Below are 10,165 nucleotides of genomic sequence, written 5' to 3' on the forward strand. Positions count from 1 at the left end.
TGGCTCAATTAAAGTTAATTAGGATATTTCATTTGAATTATATTTTCTTACTTCAATTACTTTAATTTAATTTCACAGATATCAGGTCGATTTGCGTGTTTGAAAATCAGAATAGATTATAATTTAGTCTAATTTGAAATTATCTGTAGTTCAACCATAGCCATAGAATGGGTGCTAGCATGATTTCAACACAAATAAATATTGCCCAATAATTTACCCCTGTACATTTTCACAGATCGATATCATTATTGGAAAAGCCCTCGCTAATAACTGATGCGCCACACAAAACGGCACACCCGGCTGCCATAACCAATCAAAATGCAAAGAGAGAGTTACTTCTCTAATACCCAATCGGTTTTTAGTTAGTACAAAACGGACTAATCGTGTACAGGCTAGGGCGGGACTTGCAATAAAGATACTTCCTGGTCCTCAACTGCGTTCACCATCCATTGCATGAACGTCGAGGGTCTGAGTTTACTCCACTCTAACGTCAGCACACCCGTAAACCTGCCCAGAGGAGGTTGAATACCTAACTGCGCGTGAGCCGAGGTCCGACCCGAAGTTTAAGATGGGTTTGTTGACCATTCTGAAGAAAATGAAGCACAAGGAACGCGAAATGAGACTGCTGATGCTGTATCCTTGTGTTCATCCCATGAAACGTTACTGTGGTTATCGCTGTAACGGTGATAGCATACTATCTGTTGTGTTTATAAGGGGAGACCTTTGGTATGACCAGTCAAAGTAAATGCTGGAAATGTGATCCCCCCCGATAACCAATATAATGTGCTGCCTGTTCTGTATGCAATGCGTGTGTTGATGCCTGTCGACTGTAGTCCTTAACCTGCTACTCTTCAGAGGTCTGGACAATGCAGGAAAGACGACTATTCTGAAGAAGTTCAACGGCGAAGACATCAGCACTATTTCTCCAACCCTGGGCTTCAACATCAAAACACTAGAACACAGAGGGTGAGGCCTATTCACACACAGACACAATGTTGTATATAGTTTGTCTAAAAGCCAACTGCCAGAGAGAGAGACACCTCCGATTGTGTAATCATAAAACATTTTAAATCAAATACATCTTTATTGTAAACATACATTGTCTACATCAATGAAATAACACACACACACACACACACACACACAGTACACATACAGTACTATTCTACATATGATGGAATGTACTGAATTCTAAATCTCGCTGGTGACTAAACTATATCTTAACTCTACCTATTGTTATGTATTTAAACATCTAAAGGAGTCTACATGGTATTATTGAGCTATGTATCATGCTTTGAGTTATTTTCAAACTGGTCAGTGTAATTTAACAAATTTCTCAAATATGGGAATAAAACACACCTGTCATTGTATCTCTCAGAGGGCCTGAAAAGATTTGCCATGCGAGGCCTGCACCCTCAAACTATTCCCGCCTCCTCCTCCACTATTCAGGTATTGAGGAAGCCATAGAAGTGAGGGGCAAGCCACAGAAGTGAGGGGCAACCCGTAGAAGTTTGGGGTTGAGCAGGAGGGATGCAGCAGTAGCTACGTTTGATTCGTTTTTCCTAAGGCTCGTTCGCTAAAGCTTGTTCATTGCATACTGCCTGTTGTAAATTTGAGCGAAACGGCAGTCAAGGAAGTGAGTGATCTTCTTTACTTAGCATCTGTCGATCATCACGGAGTGGCCAGATGTTCCCAAACCCACCTCTCTCTTCTTGGGTCCAGGTTCAAATTGAACATCTGGGACGTGGGCGGTCAGAAGTCGCTCCGCTCCTATTGGAGGAACTACTTTGAGAGCACGGACGGCCTGGTGTGGGTGGTGGACAGCGCGGACAGACTCCGACTGGACGACTGCAAACGGGAGTTGAGCTCTCTGCTGCAGGAAGAGGTACAGCCAAACACATGGCAATATATGGACCAGCACAAAGGCGTTAAACAATAATCAACAATAACAGATATATTAAAGGTGACATATTATACCACCAGGTGTGAGTGTGGTTAGCCGTTACAAGCCGTTTTGAAAATCTGCCTCTTCTTCCCTCACAAGTGGGGTTATCTACCTAGATGTATGACGGATAGATGAGCAACGTTTGCTACAGTCCACTTGGTAGGCTGATCTATCCAGCACACATCTAGGTGGACACGCCCACTTATTGGGCGTGTCCACGCTTGTAACTGCTAATTATACTCACACCTGGTGGTATAATTTGTCACCTTTTAACACATGAAAAGTCAACAGTCCAATCCGAATGACTACCGACCGCTCTTTGGGTTGTGGCCCGTGTGTCCCTGCAGAGGTTAGCCGGAGCCACTCTGCTGGTGTTCGCCAACAAACAGGACCTGCCCGGCGCTCTGTCTAAAGAGGCCATTGGAGAGGTGAGACACGTGCACAGGAGGAAGCAGGGATCCCTCAGCACCTTGATCAACAGTCATATTGGCCTTGCAACTCATTCGTATATTGATTTTCATTTTCTACGGCAAGAAAGAGCCCTAACGCTGTCCCAGAGCCGCACATACTATTTCAGTTGCCAAAACACATGAGAAACAAAATGACATTAGTTTCCATTTTTGCATGGTTAATCGCCATTGATTGGATAGAAAGAATTAAGTATCCCCGACATAAGAATTTAAACATGACATCAGCATATCATGAAGACATTGGACAGAACATTGTCTGCAGTCACGATAGCCCGACGCAATCGACCCACGGCGACGGCCTTAACGTAGCCATCCGCGAGGTCACTGAGGTGTTGGTGCTTCCCGTGCAGGCGATGGGACTGGACGATATCAAGACCCACCACTGGTGCATCATCGGCTGCAGCGCCGTCACCGGGGAAAACCTGCTGGCCGGCGTGGACTGGCTCCTGGACGACATCGCCGCCCGGGTCTTCACGGCCGACTGAGGTGGAGGCGAACGCCATCTGCGTCCCGGTCCGGTTTGATGGCCGCGTTTAAGTTGCCATGTCTTGTTGGGATAACTGGTGATGGCTTTGTTTGTTTACGTGGCCTTTGCTGGGCGTCCAACTGTTTAACCCCAGAGAGTAAGGATTTGTTTATAGACCAGGGCTGAATAGTTGCTTTTAATAAATGTATGCTAAAATGGGGACCTCAATTTTTGCTCAACGTTTAAAGCACTCCAGTGCAGAGTCAATGTTACATTTCAACTAATCGTTATTAATTACTAATCGCTAATCGTGTAGCTCCTAGAATCACTTCTAACTTAACTCTTTCCATCTGAAGCAAGAAAGTATTTTGTAAACGTGTACAGATTTATAGAAACAATTCAATATCTAGTTATTTATCCCCCAGCTGCATGGTCCAGATTTTACCAATGAGCTTAACATCTCTTGCAACCTGTTCCAAAGTATAGTCCTAACATGTTGGAACAACACTGAATTAAACCAATACCTATGCGTTTCCCATACAAGACCGGGAGTCAGACTATGGAAGCCCGCTTTCGAATTAAACGCTTATTTTAACTTTTATAATATTTATTTTAAAACAGACCTGCTTACAAGCAGTACTGAAGATTTAACATTGTATTGGACCAGACAGAATAAATGCGTCCCAATCTTTGAGAGCCATTATCACGCAAGCTCTTTATTCAGAATCACTTCATTTGCAGAGCAGCATTACATCAAATCCACATAGACCAAGGGACAGCCATTTTGGAGACGACTCTTCCTTCAGGGACCTGAAGTGAACAGAACCATGTTAGAATGGACCAATCACAAGCAGAGCTCACGCCGTCATTAAACAGAAGGTTGTAAACCAATCAATCGTGAATTTTAAGACTGGGGCGGTAACAAGAAGCCATCATGTGCATAATTGATAAGTTATTTTAGTGTAAGCGACAACTAAACATACCTGAACGTCCGCACATAGTAACATGCCACTGGAATCACGAGTAACCTGGATAGAACAAACGTGTTAATCACGTGTATTCGCAATAAACCAGGCGTTTAGTCAGTCATTATGGAGGAACAGAGTGTGTACCAATCAGTCATGAATCTTCAGACTGGGGCGGTAAAATGCAAAAAAAAAAAAAAAAAAAAAGTAAAATGCATCATTCTATGGAGCCATGGAGTGTTTTGTGATATGAACGTCAACATACCATGGTGATCCAGATCTGGGTTTGAGGACGCCAGTGTGGCATATGGACACTGGAGACGTCTGGCTCCTAGGAAAGCAACAGACAACATGCATAGACTCTTTAGAGGCCATTTAAGTTGTCCATGCAGAAAGCACACTTGACATGATCGGATTGTTTTTTTCAGTCATTTGCACAACTAGACCCTCCCACGGGATTCCAAGAGGTCACCTTACACCTGGATGCAGGGTTCTCAGTGCCATCAAGAGCCAACAGGGAGGTTAAACGGACTAGCGTGCACACGGTCGACTGTTGCCAGTCAATTTCATCGGCTCATTTCTCAAGTGGTTGAAGCACTGTCAAATGCACAAACCTGCGTTAATGGAACAGAGTCAGCACCGTCCCCACACCCTAGTGAAGGCCCATGGTAGACATTTTAGAAACATCTGCCATGGCCACGGGATTGAGGCCACGTGTGACGTTACGTTACCTTCCAGCATCTGGGGGGAAACAAAGGCCTGTTGGTGATCACGTCTGTCAGAGCAAACCAGCTGATTAGTCTGTCATTATGGAGGATCAGAGTGTGTACCAATCAGTCATCAATCTTCTTTCAAATTAGACTTCAATCTAAAATGCAACATCGCCCTATAAAGCCATGGAGTCTCATGAGATATGCCGTGGTTCCTGTTACGCATCAAACGTACCTGCTGAACCTGGATGCAGGGTTCTCCGTCTCCAAGTGCCTACAGACTGGCTCCAAACACTGGGCCAACGACTGAAGTAGCCAAGCCATCATCTCAGAACCGAGTCAAGCGGAGCGCTCCATCTTATTTCTTAATCAACTGGCAATAGGTTGCCAAAACTCTCGATCGGTTGCACCACTCATCTCCGGCTCAGACCCCATCTTTCTCTAAAGAAACAAAACAGCACTATTGTTAGTACAATCACCACTGCATGCATGACACACACCATAGGGACGCCCTTCAGACGGGTGCAACCACAACAGGCCGTCCCCTTGCTGCCTTGGAACCAGTGGGTTCACCTTCTCAGGTTCTGGTGTTGACCCAAGGCGTAAGACATGTGCGGGTGTCATCATTAAGGAGACTAATTGCATTCAAATTACAGCCATTAAGCAACACCCAGTCTTCTCACACCCACCTTGGTTGGAGTAGAAGTAGTCTCTGAACACCACCGCCATGACACCTAAAGCAAAATGAGATGGGGTGAGGTTTTGACAGAAAGGATCCTAAAAACCCAGCAGATTAGCTGGGCCAGTCAGGTTAGGTTTCTCATCAGTAATTCAGACGAACGAGATTCTAATTTATGATCATCATTTCAAGCAGGCTATGAGAACTATTATACAAATATGAATCCTCACCTTTAATAGTCTGCGGTTTCCAAACTAGGGCGATCTCACAACACCAACAACTCCCATGTCTGTTGGCAGAAATGGACAGACATGAGCCACTTTCCAATATTGTCAACAACACTCAACATGGGATCTGAAGTTCCTCAGTAAGTTTGTATAGTTTCACATCGGTTCAAAGTGAGCTAGGTTTATCGTCATTGAAACGGCCCTTTGGGCAACACGATACAGCAATTTGAAGTGCATTAAGATCTTGATGGACTTGCCTCAATGTTTTTCATCGGACCAACTGGCTGAAGTCCAAGATTGATGGAGCTAGTTCACATTTCCACCTGTAGGGAGAACTTGTCGTTAGCCACACGTCTAGAAACCGTAGTTCAAGATGAAAAGGTCCACTCAAGGTTTGTCAGATTAAAAGATGGCATCAATGTAAAATCAGACATATGCTTGTCTATTGGATAATCATCACTTAAACCCCTCATTATATTTAGTTCTTAATTAACTGAACACTCACCAGTCAACTATGCAGTCATCATCCTTGTTCTGTCCATACAGTCTGTAAGAAAAAGGAAAATTTAAAATCACGTCAAGTCTAATTGAACAGATTTGATGTCCATTTGTGTTACTCAGAATCTGGTAAAGAAGTTTCTTCAAAGTATGACTCTGTAAAAGCGTTGAAGATCATCATTGTAGCGTGGACATGTGCAAATACCAGCCAACGCCAATGGCTTTATTACCTTGGATTTAGCCTGCATTGTCCAACCTATGTAGAGAAAAGCAACAGTATTAAACATATTCTCAAAGTCCATTTAGATCTCAAGCATATATATTGCTACTCAGCATTTGTTACATTTTCTACAAAATATTCAGTGAGAGAGTTCAATATCATCAATGTAAAATGCATAATGAAGTCTTTGGCCTCGGAACTTTTCAAACGTCAATGATAAAGCCACGGTCAATAACATTTACCTTTGTTTTCTGCAGTAAGAGGACGCTCCATCTTCTATCTGAGAAACAAAAGAAGAGGGAACGTATTAAGGCGTTGCAGACACCAGCGGCTCTTCTCTTTCGCATCGCCCAACAAACGGTAGACCCACCAGAGCCACGTATCCGGGGCCTGTTTAGGCTTCAAAACGTACTGCAGTGACCCCCAATCAGAATAAATATGGTGCATTCACAGTCATTCAGAACAGGTCTGTGAAAGTTATCATCACTTGGAGACAGCGCAAATAGCAGCGACGGTGTTACACGACGCTACCTTCAATAGATTACACACGAGCATGCTACGAAATAGCCAGAGACCACAACGCAGACTTTGTAATACTCTACAAGATTGTATCGGTCACCGCTAAGTCATTGGATGTTTTGTTTTTTTAACCAATGGGTTTAACCAATGAATTTACTTATATCTCCATTATAAGGCGAACCAATTTACCTATTCCGTCTTGAAAGTTGGACTGAACTGAACCACGACCTCTCCCGTGTCTGATTAGGCTTCTTCTTCTTCTTTTTATCAGTTGTTTTCAGCGTCCTGCTGCCACCTACGGTTCATTCAGATAACACATTCTTCTTTTTTCTGTTGGCTAAACAAAAAACTTGATGCATTTGTGCTGCTGTCTGGAGAACATATCGCGGCTCCTCCCTTTTTTAAAAATTGATGAATGGCTTTTTTTATTTCAAAAAGAACACCTCTTATGTTGGAGATTGACGTGATTCTGTGACACTGAAATATTCGATTGAAATTTATTTCGAACATGTAAAAGAAAACAGAAAATATCATACAGAAAATAATGATTTTACACAAAACCTACCTAAAGAAGTGGACTATCTACTGACTCATCCGTTTTCGTTGATGTCTTCAGAAGAAAAAAAAGAAATAAAGAGACTGGGGGCACATCGGCCAAACGATGTTCAGATCAAACAAAAGGACACGCGACAAAATCGTTCATTTTGCACCTCTTGGTTCGAAAGGAAAGACTGGCTAACGGCTAGCTCAGCTAGGAGCGCTCTCTTCTGTTTCCCTTGCGTGCTGTTCGGAGGAGACACAGCTTGGACCCAACAAGGGGTTGCGGATTTAAAACCGGTGTCATGTAAAATAAAGAAACACGAATGCAGAGCAACTCACATTGGAAACTGTGAAGCTTTCAATGTTGGGCAAAGTAAATATTGCCTGTCAGCTGGATGACGGCCACCGCATCTCCGTACACAGACACAACGAGCAGGTGAAGAAAAACAGACGTTCGCTGTCACTGATTGTGGACTGCATTAGGTTCTGTGGGGCGCACGAGCTAGCTCTCAGGGGCTCTGAGGAACCGGCAACTTCACTCCAGCGGGCCGTGTTTTTGGACCTCGTTGACCAGTTCTCTTTTTTTTAAGACAGCCAGTTAGCAGATCACCTGTCAAACGCACATGTTGCCAAGCAGTGTTGGGAAAGTTCACTTTCTTCGTGAACTAGTTCAAAGTTCAGTTCACAAATCTTAAAATGAACTAGTTCAGTTAAACGTTCATAATTCAAAATTTTGAACTAAGTTCACAGTTCCAAAAAATGAACTAGTTCATAGTTCTTTTTTTCAATATGTTGCTGTGAGCTTTTCGTTTTTTTCTGGTATTTTGAACATTGAGCCCCCTTTGTGGTTTGTCTAGGATGATATAGAGCGGTTGAATCAAGTATCGTAGCGAAATACGGTTTCTATCGTGTTTTATTGCACATTTAGCGCAATTTGTAAATCCCATTGATTTCTGTTGGAAGACTCATTACTCGTTGGCCGGAAACGGAAAGGGGGGAGTGTCCACGTTTGGTTGTAGTCTTTTCGCTCGGTTCTAGCCCTACTGATGAGACGGAGAACCGAGCGAAAAGACTACAACCAAACGTGAACAGCCCCCCTTTCCGTTTCCGGCCAACAAGCAATGAGTCTATGAGATATTCTAGTCCGCTGAGCTATGAGCCAGAGAGAGCTAACGTTATGGATTGTACATATTTATAATTCGAAATTCGTCTCAGCCTTTATACCACAGATACACTAGGGTCAATAGCATATAACCGCGTTGTCTGATTACAGTTTAATTCATTTTCCACAATTTAACAGCTCTCGTTTCGAAGAATAATCACCGTGCCATTTGTTTCAATGGGAATCGCGCTGGTCTATACTTTCAAAATAAAGTGTACATATTTATAATATGAAATTCGTCCCAGCCTTTATTTGACAGATACTATATGGTCTATAGCATATAACCACCTTTTCTGATTACAGTTTAATGTAACAGTAAGCTGGCAACACCTCAACTGCAAATGAACCGCACGGAGATTACCATGGCAACCGGTCAAACAACACGGCGATCTGCGCGCGCATCCGCCGTGTTGATAGAGAAATAACCCCCCCATTGAACGAAGTTAAACCGAGTGAGCGTGCCGTTCACTGACACCAGAATGAACGAGTTCACAGTAACGTTCATCAGGCAGTAATACAGTACGTTCAGTTCACGTTCGCCCAAAATATGAACGAGTTCATGAACTTTCGTTCAGTGAACGCGTTCAGGCACAACACTGTTGCCAAGTACACGTCTAAGACAAGCCCAAACGAGTTGCAACCCCTGTGTCATCGGCAGAGTCAAGAGAGGTGCTCCAGTACACGGAAGAGGATAGAAACATTTCTCCGAAGTGCCACGGGACGAGATGGGCTTAACGCCCTAGCGATGCTGTCGGTTGAGCGGGACCTCATCCAAAAATCACCGGACTTCAATGACAAGGTGATTAACCTGGTTGCGACTCAGAAAGGCCGTCGATGTGATCTTCTCTTCAAATAAGGTAGGCCCGAGCTGCCCTGATATTGATTGTATTCGTTACATGATGCTTGCTTCATAATGTTTGTGATAAAAACTGCCTGCTGTCTCCCTGCATTCTATTTGTTGTGATTCGAGGCCTGATATTGAATTTATTCGGGACATAATGCTTGCTTCATGTTTGTGATAAAAACAGTGCAGTTGGCAGTCGTTACAGTGCGAACACGTCTAATGTAGTCTCTCTCTGTCTCTGTCTCTCACTTTCCCCCCTCCCGTGAGGATGGACACTGGGTTACAGCGGCCCTCACAACCCCCCCACCCCCCCGTGAGGATGGACACTGGGTTACAGCGGCCCTCACAACCCCACACCACCACCCCACCCCTTTCAAGTGCATATTGTATATAGTTCTCTGCAAACCTATGGTGGCGTCATGCCTTCAGTGTGCATATTGTATATAGTTCTCTGCAAACCTATGGTGGCGTCATGCCTTCAGTGTGCATATTGTATATAGTTCTCTGCAAACCTATGGTGGCGTCATGCCTTCAGTGTGCATATTGTATATAGTTCTCTGCAAACCTATGGTGGCGTCATGCCTTCAGTGTGCATATTGTATATAGTTCTCTGCAAACCTATGGTGGCGTCATGCCTTCAGTGTGCATATTGTATATAGTTCTCTGCAAACCTATGGTGGCATCATGCCTTCAGTGTGTATATTGTATATAGTTCTCTGCAAACCTATGGTGGCATCATGCCTTCAGTGTGTCTTGAACAACCACGCATAAAAGGTTGCACATATTATATTGATATTTTATCGTATTTGTATAAATGCATACTTGACTGTAGATAGATTTGAGTGAAGTTACCAACACAATAGGTTGGCCGTAACTCACCCATTTTAGAATCACACTCTCTTGTGTATAATTCCCAATTA

The 10,165-nt window shown here is 43.6% G+C and overlaps 1 protein-coding gene and 1 long non-coding RNA gene across 4 annotated transcripts; one reads left to right on the forward strand and one right to left on the reverse strand.

Moving 5' to 3' along the window:
* Positions 1 to 438: 438 nt before the first annotated feature.
* Positions 439 to 3,109, forward strand: arl2 (ADP-ribosylation factor-like 2). Its single transcript, XM_079757673.1, has 5 exons — positions 439 to 633; positions 856 to 966; positions 1,723 to 1,885; positions 2,293 to 2,373; positions 2,766 to 3,109. Exons 1-5 carry the CDS (start codon positions 569 to 571, stop codon positions 2,898 to 2,900), a joined length of 555 nt encoding a protein of 184 aa, XP_079613799.1. The 5' UTR covers positions 439 to 568; the 3' UTR covers positions 2,901 to 3,109.
* A 515-nt stretch (positions 3,110 to 3,624) lies between these two features.
* Positions 3,625 to 6,957, reverse strand: LOC307091241. Of its 3 annotated transcripts, XR_013812725.1 has the most exons (11): positions 6,889 to 6,957; positions 6,423 to 6,460; positions 6,191 to 6,216; positions 5,968 to 6,009; positions 5,720 to 5,785; positions 5,466 to 5,524; positions 5,246 to 5,290; positions 4,792 to 4,997; positions 4,112 to 4,587; positions 3,865 to 3,909; positions 3,625 to 3,691 (listed from the first exon to the last, which is right to left on the reverse strand). It is a non-coding gene; the product is annotated as an uncharacterized lncRNA (long non-coding RNA). The 3 variants fall into 3 exon arrangements; XR_013812726.1 differs by having other exon boundaries at positions 4,112 to 4,997; XR_013812727.1 differs by having other exon boundaries at positions 3,664 to 3,909; positions 4,112 to 4,177; positions 4,461 to 4,997.
* Between the last annotated feature and the right edge of the window lie 3,208 nt (positions 6,958 to 10,165).

Source organism: Pollachius pollachius (genome assembly GCF_949987615.1).
Source record: "Pollachius pollachius genome assembly, chromosome: 20".
Taxonomy (NCBI): Eukaryota; Metazoa; Chordata; class Actinopteri; order Gadiformes; family Gadidae; genus Pollachius; species Pollachius pollachius.